The 19,959-nt window shown below is 39.8% G+C and overlaps 8 protein-coding genes across 8 annotated transcripts; 4 read left to right on the top strand and 4 right to left on the bottom strand.

Moving 5' to 3' along the window:
- Positions 1-501: 501 nt before the first annotated feature.
- VTP21DRAFT_1780 (uncharacterized protein) lies at positions 502-1,625 on the top strand (the record flags this gene model as incomplete). The annotated part of the gene is made up of 6 exons (XM_069391905.1): positions 502-660; positions 755-834; positions 898-1,010; positions 1,073-1,176; positions 1,242-1,467; positions 1,531-1,625. The coding sequence occupies 6 exons, from the start codon at positions 502-504 to the stop codon at positions 1,623-1,625; spliced, it is 777 nt and encodes a 258-aa protein (XP_069251117.1).
- A 728-nt stretch (positions 1,626-2,353) lies between these two features.
- Positions 2,354-4,099, top strand: VTP21DRAFT_1779 (uncharacterized protein; the record flags this gene model as incomplete). The annotated part of the gene is made up of 4 exons (XM_069391903.1): positions 2,354-2,793; positions 2,855-3,218; positions 3,283-3,455; positions 3,511-4,099. The coding sequence occupies 4 exons, from the start codon at positions 2,354-2,356 to the stop codon at positions 4,097-4,099; spliced, it is 1,566 nt and encodes a 521-aa protein (XP_069251116.1).
- A 146-nt stretch (positions 4,100-4,245) lies between these two features.
- On the bottom strand, positions 4,246-4,767 carry VTP21DRAFT_1778 (uncharacterized protein; the record flags this gene model as incomplete). Its single annotated transcript, XM_069391902.1, has 2 exons — positions 4,246-4,542; positions 4,600-4,767. 2 exons carry the CDS (start codon positions 4,765-4,767, stop codon positions 4,246-4,248), a joined length of 465 nt encoding a protein of 154 aa, XP_069251115.1.
- Positions 4,768-4,996: 229 nt separating this feature from the next.
- VTP21DRAFT_1777 (uncharacterized protein) lies at positions 4,997-7,231 on the top strand (the record flags this gene model as incomplete). The annotated part of the gene is made up of 10 exons (XM_069391901.1): positions 4,997-5,054; positions 5,219-5,367; positions 5,427-5,818; positions 5,882-6,011; positions 6,077-6,140; positions 6,197-6,477; positions 6,541-6,615; positions 6,684-6,799; positions 6,859-7,126; positions 7,205-7,231. The coding sequence occupies 10 exons, from the start codon at positions 4,997-4,999 to the stop codon at positions 7,229-7,231; spliced, it is 1,560 nt and encodes a 519-aa protein (XP_069251114.1).
- Positions 7,232-7,452: 221 nt separating this feature from the next.
- Positions 7,453-9,026, bottom strand: VTP21DRAFT_1776 (uncharacterized protein; the record flags this gene model as incomplete). The annotated part of the gene is made up of 2 exons (XM_069391900.1): positions 7,453-8,220; positions 8,298-9,026. The coding sequence occupies 2 exons, from the start codon at positions 9,024-9,026 to the stop codon at positions 7,453-7,455; spliced, it is 1,497 nt and encodes a 498-aa protein (XP_069251113.1).
- Positions 9,027-9,851: 825 nt separating this feature from the next.
- VTP21DRAFT_1775 (uncharacterized protein) lies at positions 9,852-11,393 on the bottom strand (the record flags this gene model as incomplete). Its single annotated transcript, XM_069391899.1, has 4 exons — positions 9,852-10,761; positions 10,829-11,154; positions 11,216-11,296; positions 11,358-11,393. The coding sequence occupies 4 exons, from the start codon at positions 11,391-11,393 to the stop codon at positions 9,852-9,854; spliced, it is 1,353 nt and encodes a 450-aa protein (XP_069251112.1).
- Positions 11,394-12,117: 724 nt separating this feature from the next.
- Positions 12,118-13,654, bottom strand: VTP21DRAFT_1774 (uncharacterized protein; the record flags this gene model as incomplete). The annotated part of the gene is made up of 4 exons (XM_069391898.1): positions 12,118-13,012; positions 13,082-13,407; positions 13,472-13,552; positions 13,619-13,654. The coding sequence occupies 4 exons, from the start codon at positions 13,652-13,654 to the stop codon at positions 12,118-12,120; spliced, it is 1,338 nt and encodes a 445-aa protein (XP_069251111.1).
- A 2,189-nt stretch (positions 13,655-15,843) lies between these two features.
- Positions 15,844-19,536, top strand: VTP21DRAFT_1773 (uncharacterized protein; the record flags this gene model as incomplete). The annotated part of the gene is made up of 7 exons (XM_069391897.1): positions 15,844-16,779; positions 16,838-17,812; positions 17,874-18,018; positions 18,088-18,755; positions 18,822-18,911; positions 18,982-19,198; positions 19,262-19,536. The coding sequence occupies 7 exons, from the start codon at positions 15,844-15,846 to the stop codon at positions 19,534-19,536; spliced, it is 3,306 nt and encodes a 1,101-aa protein (XP_069251110.1).
- Positions 19,537-19,959: the final 423 nt, after the last annotated feature.

The following is a 19,959-nucleotide window of genomic DNA, read 5'->3' as shown; positions in this document are numbered from 1 at the left end:
ATTTTAAGAACCATTTCATTTCCTTAATGTTAATGAAATGAACACAGTTATTAGTGGTTCTCTAATTTTTGATATCTTTAACTAGTTTCATGACAATCACCTTAGATACCATTCTTTTTGAAGGACTAAAGTTCTATCTAAAGCACATATTATTTACAGGCTGTGTATACATCATATAATTGAAGTTAATACGAGTATCCCAAATATTAAGTATGATATGCTTAATAATCGTAATTGCAGCGTTCGAATACATCAGCAATATTTGATATTACCAGGAAAGATTCGCATACCGATATCATCATTCTAATATGTTTTTTAGATATTCATATAGATTTGATCTCGAATTCTAATAATGGAGTATTCGAATTAATTAGGATTTCTCAAAGTATCCTTTTCAGTAAAACCACGAAAACTGAAGTACATCAACTTGATTTTTTTTTTTTTAATTTATCTAACATCTCTCGAGCTACTGTTGTCAGAAAATTCCATAACTGATCAGTCATGTCCCAGGGTGCACGTTTAAACATATTTCCAACACGTATGGCTCTTACAACTATGAAGATTAAGCTTAAAGGGGCACAAACAGGCCATAGCTTGCTTAAAAGAAAAAGCGAAGCATTAACCCAGCGATTCCGGACCATTCTATATAAGATTGATGAAGTATTATTTATTTCTTATTTATTGATTAAGCACCATTTTTATTTTGATTATATGAATATATGAATTTATCAATGATTATACCTTTTATCATTAGGCAAAAAGAAAAATGGGCAAGGTCTTGCAGCTTGCATCCTTTTCATTGGCGGAAGTAACCTATATTACAGGGGATATCAGGTAATTCTGTTACTCTCAGCATTTCTTTGTTTTTTTATATTTACTCTAACTTTTTCATTATAGCTATCAGATTCAGGAGAGTGCTAAAGTGGCACAACTCCGTGTCCGTACCAAGCAAGAAAACGTGTCCGGTGTAATGCTGCCAGTATTCGAGTGCTATTCTGAAGGAGCAAATGGTATATGTTACAGCTATGAATCTGCAATTATTTCGCTTTTAAATATATTAACCTGTGAATAGCTTTCGAGTTGACGGGTCTTGGTCGGGGAGGACAACAAGTTCAAAAATGCAAAGAGGCTTATGTGAAAGCAATTGAAACTCTTGTTGAACTGGCATCCCTCCAGGTTGATTTCTTGTGTCTTTTTTTTTGCTCTGAGGGATCTTCAATTTTAATAAGGGGTTGTGTTAGACTGCATTTGTGATATTAGATGAGGTTATCAAACTTACGAACCGTCGTGTAAACGCGATTGAGCATGTTATTATTCCAAAGTATGAGAACACGATTCAGTATATTATTTCAGAGTTAGACGAACAGGATCGCGAGGAATTCTTCCGATTAAAAAAAGTACAATCAAAGAAGAAGCGCGATGCTGAAAAGCACGATATAGAAAGCACTTCAGGGCAGCAATTAGGAGGTGAGAGTTTATTTTGCCTAAACTAAATTTTTACTCGATTAATTTGGCTCTCATATACAGCAGAAAAGGTACTGGATAAAGATTCACCTTCTAAATCGCAATCAGCACAAGGTATAGACATGCTAGCAAATACCGAGGACGAAGATATTATATTTTAAATATGATGAATAAGTTCTCACTTCTCCAATAATACATACTTTATAAATCCATTGAGAGAGAGACGGAAGGATGAGGTGAAAAGTCATATTAACTTTTTTGCTACCGGATTATAATCCTCGAGAAATTTAGTTTTGGGTTTGTCAAATATTGAGCGATTTATTCTTGATTCCTTGTTCAAATCTACTACTCGTTTCAGTTAAAAAGGTCATTAGACCCAATTTACATGAAATGTTGCACTAAAGATGTTCTGTCATAAAAGAAGCATGGGGCATAATCCGTGATTACGGATTATGCCCCATGCTTCTTTTATGTAAAGTAGTATTTTAATAGGCGGACGCTTGACTTGAATATCCTTAAGTGCCTCCAAGTAGTTCGCTTTAGTGTCTTATGGTTTTCTTCGAAACCAATTATAGCACGAATTAACGCGAATTAATGCCTGTAACGTAAACGTATTCCCAGCAAGTTACAACCGATAATCCTAGCAATAAGAAAACTGAAGTAATTTGACACGGATAAACCAATTTCGACCAATTGCCGGGGATTGGAAGGTTGATTCTTAACTGAAAATTCACATAGTACTCAGTTATTAACCGTTTGCAATCGTTTGATTTTTTGATAGCCAACCACAGTGCGTATACTGAACAAAATATACCCTCGGCTCCTGTTTATTTTTTATTTTACGCTCTCTCTCTACACCTGCACGTCCGAATATAATCTATACCATAAGATGGCGCTAGGCGAGTTAATCTCCAAGTGGGCACATAATGCACCTCTACCACTGACTGTTCTCTTCCCCGCGGCTTTTGTTGTGGGCATTACAACCATCATTGCACTTAATGTTCTCTCCCAGTTACTTTCCAAGCCTGACCCTCGCCTTCCTCCCGTCGTTTTCCACTGGGTCCCCTTCTTCGGCAACATGATAAGCTTTGGAATGGATCCTATTAAATTCCTCAGTGATTGCCAGGCTAAATACGGCGAAGTCTTTACATTTATCATGTTTGGACGAAGGATGACCTATTTTATGGGGCCGGATGGAAATAATTTCGTGTTGAATAGCAAGATTTCACATGTAAGCGCTGACGAGGCTTATAAACAGATGACAACACCTGTTTTCGGTAAAGATGTAGTATATGATGTCCCAAATGCCAAATTCATGGAACAAAAAAAGTATAACAGCTAGTTTTTCTTTTGCTTGTGTACCTAATTTACATATATATATTAACACTAGATTTATCAAGTCCGGCATTTCCACTGACAACCTTAAATTATATGTTGGATTTATCCAACAGGAAGTTGAGGATTATATCAAACGTTACTTGGATAATGAAGAGGGTCATATGGAGATTGCCAAAGATATTGCTACTCTAATCATCATGACTGCATCTCGCTGCCTTATGGGAAAAGAAATTCGCGCTCAGCTTGATGAAGGCGTTGCACAGCTTTACCATGACCTTGACAAGGGTTTCCAACCAATTAATTTCTTATTCCCGAATCTTCCTCTCCCAAGCTACCGGCGCCGCGATATTGCTCAAAAAAAGATGGCTGACTTGTTTATCAGTATCGTGCAGAAGCGCCGTGAATCGGGTGACTTTGTAATATCCTTAATCAAGAAGCTTTTATGTTGTGCATATCTCCCTGACTTGTATAATTTTGCAGGATAATAATGACATGGTACAATCGCTAATGGAACAACGGTACAAGGACGGATCTCCCATCCCAGATTATCAAATCGCCCACATTTTGATTGCATTGCTCTTTGGTGGCCAGCATACAAGTTCAACAACTAGCTGCTGGTCCATTCTTCGTATTGCTGAAAACCGTAAACTTTTGTAAGTTTTTAATTTCGTTTACTCTGTATAGCTTTTGACTCATGTATATCTGAAGGAATGCGCTTCGCGAGGAACAAATCCGGGTACTTGGTGATCTTGAATCTCCTTTGACTTTTGAAGCTCTCAAGGAGATGCAACTGCTTGACTCTGTAGTACGCGAAACACTACGGGTACATCCCCCAATTTTCCAGTTGGTGCGTAAAGTAATCCGGCCGGTTGAATACACCAAAACAGGTCATATTATTCCTGCTGGTCATTACGCAACCATTGCGCCTGCGGTTTCCTCCTTAAGTGAAGAGTATTTTACAGAAGGAAAGAAGTATAACCCCTGGCGCTGGACGTCAACGCGTGAAAATGCCGAGAAAGATTTTGCGACCTTGCAAGAAGATAACAAGGAATGGGATCTGAGTGAATCGGGACAAGTTTTAGGTGGAAGTGCAAGAAGTCCGTATTTACCTTTTGGTGGTGGCCGGCACCGGTGTATTGGCGAGAATTTTGCTTATGTCCAAGTGAAAACTGTGCTAGCAACTTTCATCCGATATTTCGACATAGAACTTGTGGACGAATTTCCCAAACCAGATTACTCTTCAATGGTTGTCATGCCTCCACACGATATAAAAATTAAATATCGGTTAAGAAAATGAGGTTAAGCACGCGAACATTTTATATTGTTCTTTGGATTTATTATATCTTCACCTATTAGACGTACTTCTTTAATAATGCTTCTAAAATTTTATATTTAATAAAATACAGTATTGACTTTTATTCAAAAATCCCAATCAAACATCATTTACCAAACCCGACCTTCCTTTATCAATTCCACTATCTCAATCATCTTTCGTTTACTCAGCTCGTAATCCCCATCTTTCATTTCATTTTCTTCCTCTTTTAAAGCAATTGCGATTACAATAGGTCTCCTTTCGTGCGGGGCTTGTGAGGCAATCACAGCAGCTATATGTGAAGAATATACTCTGTATAGATCTCCTTTGATCGTTGTAGAAGAGCCCAATAGGAAAGAGGATGAGATAATGGCCTCTGAACCAGTTGGTATGAAAGCACTTGCAGGGGTATTGACTGTATTATAAACCTATATCCAATTTTAGGAGCGAATAATCAAATATTGATTAATGCAATTGATTTATACCACACTCCCGACTTTGCCCAACTGAGTCACAAGGATCCAAATTTTGTCTACGAACGATGTGATAGTTACATCTGTAGGAATACCCAATATATCACGCGATAATTGACGAGTTTTAATCGGAAATGCTGGCTGCTTCGGTATATCTGTAAACGAACTATCCGTGTCCATGAGCAATATTATATGTATCCTCTAAAAAAATAAAAATATAGGTATAAATCGAGTGGCTTATATTCGAATTTTTATGTGATGTACTTTTATTTTACTTCTGCTCATCCGCGATTGAATTACAAGAATATCACAGAGCGGAAATTTCAAAATAAAAGATTGTATACACAATTTAGATCTGCCAGCCCACTAACCAGATCGAGGCATATAGCCATAGATCGTATTCCACATCATGAGTTTAACTAGTGAAGAAGTTAACTACTTAATCTATCGATATTTGTTAGAATCTGGTATGTAGCACGCGCTTATGGATATACTTATAATCATTATGAAATTCAGCTTATACTTGAAGTTTTTTTTTTCTGTCTTCTTTCTCAAATATTTTATTTAATATATTTTTCAACTTCTAATTTATTATAATATTTACTAAATATTAATATATATTTTTTCACAGGTTTCAACCATACTTCATTTGCGTTTCAGCATGAGTCAAGAATTAATAAATCAGATCTGTTAAAATCAGCTAAGGTTCAGCCAGGAGCTCTAATCACGGTGTTACAGAAAGGGCTTCAGTACATGGAAGTGGAAGCACACTTGAATGAGGTAAAGTGCGAGTAAGCATTTTCATTTAAATTTTTTTTTTCTTACTATATTTTCACTAGGATGGTACTGCACGACCTTGCGACAATCCTTTCAATCTTGTGAGAGAACATAAGTGTGAGACAATAAGGAAATCAAAACGGGACCGGAAAGAAGAGCGAAAATTACACCAACGTGCAGAGAAAAACGAGAATCCACCTGAAGACACAGAGCAACCGCTGACCGTTACAGAGAGGTCTGAAGACACTCTGAATGTTCAGGACGTGGAGATGAAAGAGGTAACGCAAGACGTGGAAACACCTGCTGCAGCACTTTCTTCATTGTCTGTAAATGGTGGGGAAAAACAATCTACTCTTGATTACGGTGCGGGAGAGATAATTCAGTTGAAGGGGCATGACAATGAAGTATACGTATGCGCTTGGAATCCATCAGTATCTTCTGTCTTGGCGACAGGGTACGCATTTCAAGATCATTACCATAGATTACATTGTTTATTCATCTTTTACAAATTTTGTAGCTCCCGAGATGGAACAGCGCGTATATGGACAGTTCCAGGATCAACAGATATTGAACCTTCAACACCCATTATCTTAAGTCATCTACCTACCAATGCATCTGAAAAAGATGTTACCACTCTTGATTGGAATGTAAGAAATTTAATGAATATTGAGTTTTCTTGTGTGATTCCTAATAGAAGCTAAACATTATATAGTCAGCGGGTACCCTTGTAGCAACAGGATCATATGATGGTCGAGCAAGGATCTGGACAATCCGAGGTAGCAGTTTTTATTAATACTTATATTTATGAAAATTCACACGTTGTTCCTTCTAGGTGAACTGCGTCATATTATGTCTTTACACCGCGGTCCAGTTTTCGCGCTCAAGTGGAATAAACAAGGAAATTACTTATTAACAGGCAGTGCAGATAATCTGGTGATAGTGTGGGATTCGTCAAAAGGCGAGTCGATACATCAATTAGCACTACACAAAAAACCTGTCATGGACATTGACTGGCTTGACAATGACACTTTTGCATCCTGTTCTCAGGACCAGGCCATATATGTTTGCCGTGTCGGTGGAAATAAGCCGCTTAAAAAATTTATTGGTCATCAAGTAATACCTTTATAGAAAACGATTTTCTAACGTTTGTTTTGATCCCTTCTATTTTATTAATAGGGCGAGGTAAATGCAATAAAATGGGATCCTCTTGGCGAATATCTAGCTTCTTGTTCCGACGATCGTACTTTGAAGGTATACTCAAAATTAGTATTTATCCTTTCTTCTTTCCAATTGACTAATTTTTACCATCTTTCTCTCAGATTTGGTCAATGGCTCAAGATAGTTACTTACATGACCTACGGCTTCATGAACTAGAAATATACACCATTAAATGGTGCCCTGTTACAGATCCAAGTGGCCCACGTGTTTTAGCAACGTAACCTCCTTTGACTTAAATTTTCCAATTTCACTGCTGATATTTGAATTGGATTGTAGTGGTTCTTTTGACTCTTCTATTCGTTTGTGGGATGCAGTAAAAGGCAGTTGTTTGCATAAACTTTCAGGGCATGTGCAGCCAGTTTATTGTGTATCCTTCAGTCCTGATGGCCGATATCTCGCCAGTGGATCCTTCGACGAAAATGTTATTATATGGTCAGTTGATGACGGTAAGATGTTACGGCGACACAATGCTGGTGGCGGCATTTTTGACGTCAGCTGGAGGGCAGAAGGAAATCAGATTGCAGCATGTTTTAGCACTGGAACAGTAAGCAAATCGTTTTTTACTTGCATATTTGGTAGAACAATTTTCATCTTGCTCTTATTTTTATAAAAAAATATATAGATTGGCATTCTTCCGTTTGAACCATGAGCGCAAAAATCAATTATTGTTTTTTATTTTTCGTTTTAAATTTATTTCATTTATTTTTGCCATTGCTTTTGTGTGTCTAAACTATTTTCTACATTAGTCTTAATTTTTGTCTTTGTTTTTTTAAGAGTTTCTTTTGCTCGCAAAATTGCCATAAAATGGAAATATCTTGTAGGAGAATTGTTATATATAACTGGAAATTACAGTGAAATTTATGAGGTTTATTACTTCATACTCATAAATCTCTCTCTTGCTTTACGCATTGTAATTTCTTGGAAACTCTCTTGTTTGTGAGATTCTGTCTGGTTAGCAGCACCTAATCCAGCACGATCTGTTCTTCTCGCCACACCAATTGGATCCAATATTCCTCCGCCCGTACCCAAGCTTTGCCCTTGAACCCAGCCCATTCGCTGTAGCATCCGGTGTCCTATATTTCCCGTATTAATTGGACCAGGCGTTTCAGCTTGGTTTACTGAATCTTCCGAGGAATCCGGCAATTCTCTACTTTGCACATAGGGATCGATACCAACGCGCTCCCTTCTCAATGCCGCTCGATCAATATACTTCTTTTTGACTTTGGGCTCAATCTTTGGCTTGTCATTTGGTTCAATCTGGAATTTTCTTTTCAATCTTTGGATTTCTTCTCGTCGCTTTGCCTCTAAGGACTCTTTTTGGCAAAGAGCTGTAGTATTTAATACAGGAGGTTTTTCCATAACAATCTGAGATCCTGTAAGTGCGGTCGTTGCTAGCGAAGACGTATCCTCAGATATGTTGGAAGTAGTCGATGATTTTTCCCCATCCCCTATATTAATTTGGTTGCCATCTCGTATCTGACACACGTGGCAATCTTCGTCTAGCGGGTGTAAATGGCATTGAAAGCGGGTGGAGCCAATTGATATTTCATCAAGGTGTTGCAATCGAAAAGGTTCACTAGATTTTTTTGCGATAGAGAGGCGCATACCGTTCTTGTATGTGCCATGAGACGAGCCCACCTATAGATAGGAAATCCGAATATTAGTTCTTCGTTAAATATGGTATGAAAATAATAAAATCACTGTACGAGTCGTACATCAACAATGAAAAAACAATCATGCATTTCCGCAGTTATTATATCGTTTTCCCCTACACTGGTTCCTTCGGAAATCACAGGTGCTGCGCATGGGTCAAAATAGATCTGGCAATGGAACTTCGATGTCATCATTTCCGGTAATCGTAGCCGCCGAGCATAGGCCCTATCCCTCCCTATTGTTATACCCTCAGCATCCACCAAAACTACACCACCTGGAGTAAGAACATTTGATGCAGTAACAACAAGACGCAGGACGGCCCCTAACTTAGAATACACCGTAGATGGTTCAATGACACGATACCATCGACCATCATAAACAGACCATTCGGCAGTTTTACGGTCGAACCATGTATCTGCCCTTGGATGATGATAATACCGTTCATCTCCAGAAGGGAGAAAACCGGCAGGCGGAGGATACCAACTTGGATCTACAGGATATTTACGTTTGCGTTTCTTACTCTTTTTTGATGAGCTAGCAGGCCTCTCATCTGAACTAGTCGAACGAGTCATTGCATCGGCTGCCGATTGCTGGTGATATTGGAAATCAGCCGAATTTCCCATTCTCATCGCTGGATCCAAGCTTTGGGCCGATTTTTCCTCATCCTCATTGAATAATCTCCGTCGATCATTCCATTGTGCCTCTAAATATATATCAAGCTCCTTCTCAAACTCCCTCTCTTTGTCTTGCTCATTTTTGAATGGTGTAGAAGATTGCGCGTACTGCGTCATAATTTTCTGTTGATCTGGGCTTTGAAAAACAGATGCATTGGAGAGTTAGATCTATGCAGAATAGCATACAACTTCATAGTTACTCATTGAATTATTTTTCTACTAATTACATCCATTTAAGAATAAACGATATGAAGTTTTCTACTATTTTCCCTCTACTTCATCATGCAGGATAATTTTGATTGGCCAGTAAGGGATATAAATATAACCGAGAGGAATGTGATATTAAGCCTTTGAGCAAATCGCTCAAGACCCTCTTCTCTGATTACGCTCTTCAAGGTATGTTGAGTTTCCTTCACTGTTCCGCGATCCATTGAATTAATTTTCCTTGCTCTTATATTACAAGTCCATATTATATTAAAGTTGATGAATATCAGTACCCTCTTCGGTGTTTAAAATACAAGGAGCTCTATTCCCCTTGCCACCCAAGTTTTAGTAAGCGTATCAACATGAGAAATCCCATGATAGGAAGTACTAAATATTTGTTAGCTAAGGATCACCATAATGCAATCCATATAGAAAAGCTCCGGTGACCCGGCTTCATACCCATCGTTTAGATAAAGCTTTGGGTTGATGATAAGGCTGCCTGAAGTTTTCATTTCAATGAAATTAATTCCTCGTATTGGACAATTACAAATATTTATGATTTCTATAGGTGTTTTGACATCAAGTCATATAAATTTTATTGATTAGAGATAAATACAATGCTTGCAGGTGTATATATGTATAAGATATATAAAATGCATAAATAAATAGAAGTTTTCAAAAACAAAGTGTAGAAACGATATGAAAAAAAAATACAAAAATTTCTAGAATTTGAAACTACTATAGTTGCAAAATGCTAACCATCCACAGAGACATCATGACAACTGCAACCATTATAGGTACACCGAATACGCAGTATGACCAAAAGAGAATTTTCGACATCTCCTCTTCGAACTGTTGCTCCGCCATACAGATTTGCACCAAATTTATCGCAGTCGGTGCACAACCAAGTACAATCATAGTTACAACAAAAGCAGGATCAGACGCAAGTGGAGTATGCACTACACGCACAAATAGTAGCATAAGCGGGAATACGAACAGAGGCATGAGAAATTGTCTAGTCACTATGACAAAACGAAGCAGTGCAGCATTTCCCCCTTGCGATTTAAGTGATAGGCCAGTCATTTGAGCGCCAAGACCAACAAGAATAAGAGGAATGGATGCAGCGCCAAGTTCATCTAATGCTTTAGTGAAACTCCCATAGACGAATGAAGATTTGTTGAAAAAGAAGTCTTTAAGCGGGGGGGTAAGGCCGACGATAAGTGCAATAACCACAGTCCACAATGGAGCAGTCATAAAGTCGAAAAAGCCCTTAGTCACTTTTTTCAGTGGGGCTGGTATCTTCTCTTGATATCTTGAGAGCAAATGCTTTCCATTCGAAACAAATCGCCGGTATATACCCTTCCTGCTACTATCATTGGCGAAATTGTCTTCGTCTAGGCAGGCGGTGTTCAAACTGCCGGTCTCAACATCAGTAGTGTTCTTGTTTTTCTCCTCAACAAATATTGTTAGTGTGTCCTGAGAGCTTGCTGGGGTTGCAGTTAATCCACTGCTTGCTACCGGTAGTGTTTGCTCTGGGGTGGCATCCTGCTCATCAGGAGATTTTTTCTCTGCTGAGATTAGACTGTATCCATATGACCACCGCAAAATGTTCCCGAAAATTGCGAAAAAGAGAATGTAAGATATACTCCTAATTTGATCAAAAGCCAGAGTCAAAAACTTCATTTAAAATCTCTATCCTGAATAATGAATATTACCGTGCTTCTATTTCTTCCTGGTTTACATCCCCGTCCCTCATTAAGATTTCCCCCGCTTTGCTAAATGCCAGACTCTGCATCAACGCAATGGGTAGATTATTCGAATTTGAAAAAATAATAGCGGCAGTACAGAATTTGATCTGGGAGGGAGTAAAGCGTAATAGGCGACCGCCCAATTGCGCGACTGTCCAGCTGCATAGCAAGAACGCAAAGTATATCACGGGAATAGGCCAGAACTCTAGAAATTTTTCGAGCGATAGGACCTGTGCCATTTTTGTGAAGAGTAGACAAGGAGTGAAGAGATAGATATTGATATTGGAAAGAACCTAAGCACAGAAAGTAAATATGATGATAATGTACCTAAAGTAAGACTTGAAAAATGTTCACCTTCTGATTCCCCTTTGAGAGAAACCCTTTGCGCGCCAGCAAATGGCCGCCAGCAACCATGATCACGACTTGACATAGTGCCTGAAAAAGTAGAGGTTGAATCAAACTGTTTCTTCACCCCGAGGAGTCGAAGAATACTTACTTGTACAGCTGCTAGCGTATATGCAAGAAAACTCATATTCTATTGTGAAGAAAAAGAAGGAGGAATGCAAGAGAATTTCGATAGACATTGATTGAAGTATAAATATGCGTGGGTCGACTTCCCGGCTCGGAGGTTTCACTGAGTATGAACTGCAAACATCATGGACATCGCTTTATCTCCCCTTACTATTTTTCTATATGTCTATTCCCCATATGTTTGCTTATGAAGGATAATTGGTATTGAGCCATCCTTATAAGACCCCTGCGTCAATTACCTCGATTGCAAGAAAATAAATAGGGATTTGTGAAACAACGCAATTTCGCTCGGCCCTTAAGCAAGATCCAATTTTAGCAGATGCGCTTCACATGGATCCATGGATTCAGCTTAAAATGGCAGATCCCCGATCGATTGTTTTACACTAACTAAACCCTTAAATGAGTGCGTGGTGCCCGTTCGCTAATCCGATTGGCTTTCAAGGCGAGATAACAAGCCGGCATAATTGAAGAAGGATATCAATTCCATCCTTCCCGATTTATCTCGAAGCCCTTCTAAAAGTTCGGTTTCTAGAAAACAAAGGATAAACTTTTAATAAACTTGAAATTAATAATTTTGATACCGAGATTCGAGTGAATAAGCCCCGAGACTTGACAAAATTAAACTGATATGATGAAATATAGTGATGAAAAAGAAAAACAGAGGCGAAATATTTGCAAGAGGATGGGACGAATTCCAAACAAAACATCAAAAAAGGTGAGGTTTCTTACAATTCTAAGGTTTTGACTATATATAGGGATAGCATTACAATGATAGTCATAAGTGGCACTGTGAACACACAATACGCCCAGAAAAGCAGTCGTGACATCTCTGCCTCAAACTTTTGTTCCGCCATGCATATTTGAACAAGATTAATTGCAGTTGGTGCACTTCCTAGCACGATCATGGTTACGACAAAGGCAGGGTCGGTGGCAAGAGGGGTATTTACAGTGCGAATAAAGAAAAGGACAAGCGGAAATACGAGCAGGGGTATCAGAAATTGCCGAATTGCGATAATAAAGGGCAGTACTGGTGACTTTTCAGACCGACGAGTACTAGATAGATCAGTCATTTGAGCGCCCAAACATACAAGAATGACTGGGATCGCAGCCCCACCCAATGCTTCTAGGGCTCGAGTAAAGCTCGCATAAACGAAAGTGGAGCGATCAAAAAAGATATGTTTGAGTGGGGAAATCAACCCTACGACAAGCGCACACGACGCTGCCCACAGAGGAGGGGACATAACCTTAATGAAGATCTGATAGCCTTGCTTGATAATGCTCACACCCTTCCGACCGTGTGAATATTCTGGTTTGACGTTATGGAGGAGCGGGGTTTCCTCACAAATTGAATCAACCTCACCATGCTTGGATGCAAAATAATCGTCCTGAGCGTATACAGTGCTGGTTGAGCTGTTAGGCGTAGGCATTCTATATCCACTTTCATCGCTTTCACTGTTAAAACTATCAGAAGGGCACAGCATCTCCGGTACTATAGGAGGAATAGAACTTGGGAGATGCTCTTCATCCTCTGGATATTTGCTACTGGCAATCAGCCGATATCCATAAGACCAGCGCACAATGTTTCCGAAAATTGCGAAAAAAAGAATGTAAGAGATACACCTATTGAGTATGTATAAGAAGGAAATTTAGTATAAGTTAGCAAAGGCAAAATTTAAGACAGAATGTTACCGAGCTGCTACATCATCCTGATCATCGTCCTCAATCCATTGGAGAATTTCTCCAGCTTTACTCCAAGCTAGACTTTGCATTATTGCAATAGGCAAGCTGTTGGCATTAGAGAATATAATTGCAGCAGTACAAAAGTTGGTCTGCGAAGGAGAAAATCGCATAATTTTAGATCCTAGCTGTGAGAAAAACCAGCTGATTACTAAAAAACCGAAATAGAACAGTGGGATGGGCCAGTATGCTAGGAATTTTTGAGGCGAAAGAACATAGGCCATTTTAGAGAACAAGAGACATGGAGTGAACAGATACAAGTTGACTTTTGAAAGAACCTAGAGCAATGTGAGCGCTAAAGCTTCAAGTTCGAAAAATTGATGTTACGTCTAGAATACTTACTTTTTGATTCTCTTTAGTCAGGAAGCCTTTTCGTGCCAGCAGGTTGCCGGCGGCAACCATGATCAGGACTTGGCAGATTGCCTAAGAGAAGGGTAGAAGTATTAGGAAGGAAACAGAATATGGAGCAGATCTAGTTAGCTACAACACCTGTGAAGCGGCAATTGCATAAATGATAAAACTCATTCTATATCAAATAATAAAGATATACACAAGGATCGCAAGCAATTCGCCCCTTATTTATACAAATACATTGCTCGTTTTCAGCAGAGAATTTTGGCCAATCATTGACACCATGTGTATGGATATTTCCTTCGTAACCCTATTAGAATTCTACCGGGGCTTGGTTTCACCATTCAGGTTCTTCGCCACACTTGCATTCTTGATCTGATAAGAGTTGGAATCTTTCTATTCTTGATTTCTAGAAAACGCTGCGTCTTTCTTCAACCTTTCACTTTTCACACCGGAGATGAATTCATACTGAATTATGTATTGGGAAGAATACTTGTGTATTGCATAACTCCTTAAGCATCTCTCACGAAATTCAGAGAGGATGTCTATTATTGGGGTATTTTTCTCTGATTGATCAGATAATTTGAAAGCTTTGCCCATATTTTCGGCGCATTGTTTCCGTATTATTATGGGATCAATCTAATAGAGGCAGTTTAAACCTGAGTCTAGGTTCTTCTGTTATTATCGTGCTCCCATTCCTTGTTTTCTACTTCAAGATCTAGGTATTGTCACACGGGTATGATTTGCTGCAGTTTGAAAATTATTCAATCGAACCTATTAGAATTTTCTAACTACCCAACGAAGGGAATAAGCCACGTAAATTTAATAATTACGTCAAATTTTGTTAGCTTAAGAAACAATGAGCAAATATATTGGCCACATAAAATGCAAATATTACAATTAATTAAAGTGTGGTTATAGTGTAGTGATTCTACTAAGTTGTTTGAAAGAACGTATCGAGGCTTTACATTCATATCAATAAATGATCTAATACAAATAATTGGGGTTTTATCTTGGAGCATTGGAACGAAGAAAGTGGCAGAGATGAATTCGAGTAATAATATAATCGTTCATATTTTCATTACAGGAGGCATTTTGTCAGTAATGTTGTTAGTGTGAATATTGAGACTGCTTTTTCCGTCGTTATATTACAGTACTATGTTGTTTTATAAAGTGGTTGATATTTGTCTACTTTTCGTTTCAAAATCGGAAAACATAGATAATTCACCTTGAGATATTGCTTTCCAAGCACGCATTGAATATTTAAACGGTCTAAGCGAAGTAGATAATCCCTATGAACCTGGTGAATACATAGCATTTTTAAGGTGTCCTATTCACAGGTCTTATAGTTGCTTTACGACGTTTTGCAGTAATTACTAATCCTATTCACCAAGTTACGTCAGTATGTATCTGCAAGTAATAAAATTTGACAATTCAGATAATTAGGAAGGTAGCCAAACGCTGCCTATCAAAATTTGATCAAAACTGCCAACGTTTCTATACACCTACAGTTAACTTGAATTTACGCAATGCACGAGCTATTGAATCCTGCACGTAAGCATCTCTCTGAGCTGGTGACTCAACAATGTCAATGTACTCTACTCAGTAAATGTCCGATCGTCGTGTTTGCACTTGCAAACGCTCAGTTCAGATGCAAACCTTTCAATTTTATGGACAGCTTAGATGCCGACATCTGTTGGCTAAAGCTTGTATTCTCTATTCACATCAAGAGAATCGTCTTTATCTGAAGGCACGGCTTCTCGAATAGAGGAGGGTTATCTGCAATTTCTACTTTGATTTCTTTTTGGACATAGTGGTTTTTTAATATTTTCGGCTGATCCTAATCGGGTTTTACGATCTGTTTTCATAGGCGATGCTGATATTGGCTATTTCATATCCGAGAGAAAATGCAGCACTGTGCAGCAAACAATTATTACAAACAAATCGAAAAAAACCTGGTACGAGTAGGCTGCGAATTATAAGGGAATATTGCTAGATAGATAACCTGTTTTTTGGAGGCTTGGATCCCTGCTTTTTAAAACTCTTTTTCCTCCTAATCTCCTTATTGGGATGGCCAAACGATCTGTGCTACCAGCGACGCGAATACATCCAAGTGTAGCTAACGGCAATCAGGATATTCTCTTTCCTCTCTTTTCCCACCTGTGTATACATTCCTTTCATCGATTATTCTTCCATGAATAATCTCTACATCTCCTCCCTTTCATTCTTCTATTCATTTCAGTTTGCTCTTTACACTCAATCGTTTATCGTCTAGACGACCGAGTCTTACACTTCATCATCCTCGCCTTGTTTCTTTTCATTGATCTCATAAAAAGCAGAGGCAGTATATTAATGTGTAGACTATGATACCTGTTCAGTATTTCGGTTTCATGGATCAATTCCCCCCTTCCGTGATCAATTGGGATATTAATGCATCATCTACACCCATGGTTCTTTCGGAGAAACTTCCCTATACTACTTCAAAAATAAATGACTCCAATAGCCGTAAAATCGAACACTCGGAACCGCCATCCCATCAAAATGTTATTTTCCATTGCGATGATACCATCCCAGCATCTCTCCCACCCCGCATCCAAGTTGAGTCCATAAATACGAATCTTGAGTCCAACTCATATAGCAGTCAACCCTCAAAGTGGAATTGCAGCGTGTTTCCAGACGAAGTTTGGGAAGCACTAGAATCGAAGCTTGTGCATGATCTCAGGCTGCTTACAACTGCTTGCAAACTAGGAGCATTTTCTCAGTTACAACCACAGGTGGCACATATTATTTCTCATACACGCGCTTTGCTTACAACTGCGGGAGTGGCAAAGAACATGACACCCGTACTTAGTCGCTATCCCCAACTTGGTATGAAACGAAAAATGATTCTCGACGCACTCTCACTCTTGATTGTTCAGTGCCGTTCTGTGATACGAGCAGCGCGAGAGGAGGCAAGAGTTGGAGTGTACTACAGTGCCGAGGAGCCGGGCGCCAGAGTACGAGCAGGTGTGAAGCAAATTGGAGAAAGCGTCAGCGAATTGATTGAGACGATAGGAGGATTCATCGAGATGGCACGGACACTTCCTCTTGCTTCTTTGGAGACTAATTCTTCTAATGAGAGGGCTCAAGTTACATCTTCTATCCGTTCGAGACCTGAAATGCAATGGCAAATATCTGGTGCAGGGTATACTCGGGGCACTTTGCAATCTCCATTGAGGTACTTTCCATCCAGTCCATCGGGAGCTTCTAATAATTTCGAGAGATGCAATAATCCTACATGCGAACAGGTCTCAAAACAGGTAGTCAAAAGAAAAGGCATATTTAGATACTATACGGAGCTAACTGAATTTCTAATAGAGAGATCTCATTATCACTCAAGTAGCAGCCATTACTAATTTTATCAACAACTCCTTTTCCAACACCCCTGCATCTACCGAGCTCACACATCTGACGCGCGAGGCAGTTTTTTTCATACAAAATTTGGTCAATATATCTGAATATGTTCTTTCTGCAATGTTCAAGAGGACATACCAACCTAAACACTATCAAGCTCTTCAGGATGCACAGGAAAAGTTGTGCAGATCAGCAAAGCAACTTATGTTGCTTTCTATTGATAATTCCAGTCGCACAGCGAACGATGCATACCAAGGGAATGAGGTGGCGTTGAATGGGAAGAGACAGGATCTCTTAGTGGGATGCGCCAACATTGTACAGGCCGTGACAGATCTTGTCGCCGTTATGAGTTTCTGTCTTGATAATTCTACAGAGTCGGGATGCGAAACCAATTCCGTACCAGTATCATTATCACATCCAGGGCGTGTCCAAATACAGCACCGCCTACCGAAGAAACGGTCTGGAACATTTTGCGAGAAACAGGCAGGAAGACGACCCGATGCTGTACATCGCTCTGCTAGTTTGGATAATTTGATCGCGATAAAGAAAGTACATCCAAGCATATGTGCGTCAAGAGCAGTGGCTATCACAGAAGAGGGTCACCCGAGAACATATTTGCGACCTCGAGCTGGAAGTGCTCCACATAGGTTAGGCCAAGGCCCTGTTTTACGAAGTGTACCCAAATGTATTGAATATTCAAGTCGCCAACACGGTTGGAAAAACGAAGAAACTTGTAATTGTAACACATGCTTGCGAAAACTGACTACCTCTCAAAAGCAAGTGCGGAGAGTTTCATCTCGACAAGATTTACATTTTCCACTGAACAATTCAAGTACTGTATCACTCTCAAACGTAACCGAAGCTAACCGCCGTGGGTCCCCAGTCATGCCGGGAGAAAGCCCTTTGTCTAATGTCACGCCGTCGCAATACGCAAGAACCGTAAGCTTAAAGCAAAAATTATTTTAATTATATAGCCTTGCTTATGTCTTCAACATTGTAGAAGTCTACGGGCGAAGAGAACCTTCCTTGGTTCGTGCGCTACAAGGACAATCGGAATGACATTATCTTCAGCGCGACTGGTCAAATATATGCAGCCAGCCTGGAATCACTTATTGAACAATTGACTATCCACGAATTCATGCCTGGTATGTATCTAAATGGATGTTTCAATTTTTTATTTTAAAATTTGTGCACTCATGTAACTCTAACATTAGACACAAATTTCTTGAATGCATTCATGTTGACATTCCGTCTCTTTACTACTCCTGAGGAGCTGTGCAAGCAACTCTTGAAGAGGTTTCAGATCCGACCACCCGCAGTTGATCCCCCCCTTAGTGAAGAGGATATTACGCTGTGGAAAAAAATGGTGCGCATACCCGTACGATTACGGGTATACAACGTGCTGAAAATGTGGCTAGAGACATATTGGGAGAGTGGCGATGAAGAAGTGCTTGGGAGGTTGCGGGAATGGGCCGAGATGTTATTAAAAGAGGGGATGCCACAATCGATGGCTGAACGAATGATGAATATAATCTGGAAACGCTACGATGCCCTATCATCGGGTTATTCGCTAGCATGTCCGTCTATTCGATCTCTACCATCTTCTCGTAGTTCGGAGGTTTCGTCTCTTAGTAGTAAAGACGGGGGAGGAAGACCTTCGCCTCACCTCTCTCGTCAATTGCTAACAAGCCTAAGACGTGCGCCAACAAGCGAAGTGCCCCTTATAGATTTCGAGCCCTTAGAGCTTGCAAGGCAGTTGACGATATTGGAGAGCAAAATTTACCTCGCGCTGAAACCCAGGGAATTGCTAGCCGTGTTCGCCAAGAAGGCGGATGAGAGCACTGCAGAGCATGTGAAGCAGATTGGACAGACAAGCACCAAGGTAGGTTTTGAAAGTTGGCCGCGATTCAGTTCCCGTGTCATGATTCGATCGTTAACGTAATGTTAGATCTCCTCGTGGATAAGTTATTCCATTGTCAGCCAAATGGATGTGAAGAAGCGGGTGTCGTTTATCAAATTTTGGATCAAAGTGGGCGAGGTAACCTGACCATTTTGACTCACCTCATATTCTCTCTATATCCCAACTCAAATTATGATTTCGCCTTTAGTGCTGTTTGCATCTCAACAACTTTAGTACATTAATGGCTATTGTTTGTTCCCTCAATTCCTCCACAATTAGCAGGTTAAAGCTGACATGGGATCGCTTGCCCGAAAAGTATCGAATGGCGCTCGATGGCCTCCGACAAACCATTGACCACAGTCGAAACTACGCAGAATATCGCAATCGATTAAAAACTCTTGTTCCACCCTGTCTACCTTATTTAGGTATGAACCACTGACTATGAATACTCGGGGGATTTTGCAGGTTTACTGATGGATTCCATGTAGGCCTTTTTCTAACCGATTTAACCTTCATTCATGATGGCAATCCCGCCTATCGCACTATGCCAGGTACACGTCGTCAACTCATTAATTTTGATCGACATGCCAAGACCGCGCGCATTATCCGGGAGATACAGCGCTTTCAGGAGCCATACCCTCTTGAAGAGGTGACAGAAGTTCAAAATTTTCTGGGTGCTGCGCTGGTCGAGCTTGTAAAATCAGACGCGGAATTATATCAACTGAGCTTGCTAGTGGAGCCGCGGGTAACCACGCCTGCCTAATCGTCGCGAAAATGTGTCTTGTGTTTTTTATCTCTTTTTTTCTTCATTAATGCGTTTCTTTTGTTTGATTTCCGATTGTATAATGATTTAAATCTTTACCGCAGCACTTATCAATGCACCTAATACACACACACATATACATATATACCCGCCTACATATATGTATTATGTTGCTGTTACTATTTATTCACCTCACTTGCTTAGTATTAAATGCTGTTTTTTTTTGCGCGCTCTCAATGTAATTCACACTCTGCGGAGACGGAGGGGTGTCTCCTCGAGGAAGTCGAGGACTTGTTCTTTCGACCGGCGTTTAGCTGCGGGCGGTGATAACGGGCCTTCTGCTTGAGCCATGATGATTCAAGCAAACGTAATTTATCCATGAGCCGATTATTTGGTAAAAACCTCGGCGCTGTCATTGGAGCA

Source organism: Calcarisporiella thermophila (genome assembly GCF_041956535.1).
Source record: "Calcarisporiella thermophila strain CBS 279.70 unplaced genomic scaffold VTP21scaffold_12, whole genome shotgun sequence".
NCBI classification, from domain to species: domain Eukaryota; kingdom Fungi; phylum Calcarisporiellomycota; class Calcarisporiellomycetes; order Calcarisporiellales; family Calcarisporiellaceae; genus Calcarisporiella; species Calcarisporiella thermophila.
This window is presented reverse-complemented; position numbering and strand designations above follow the sequence as displayed.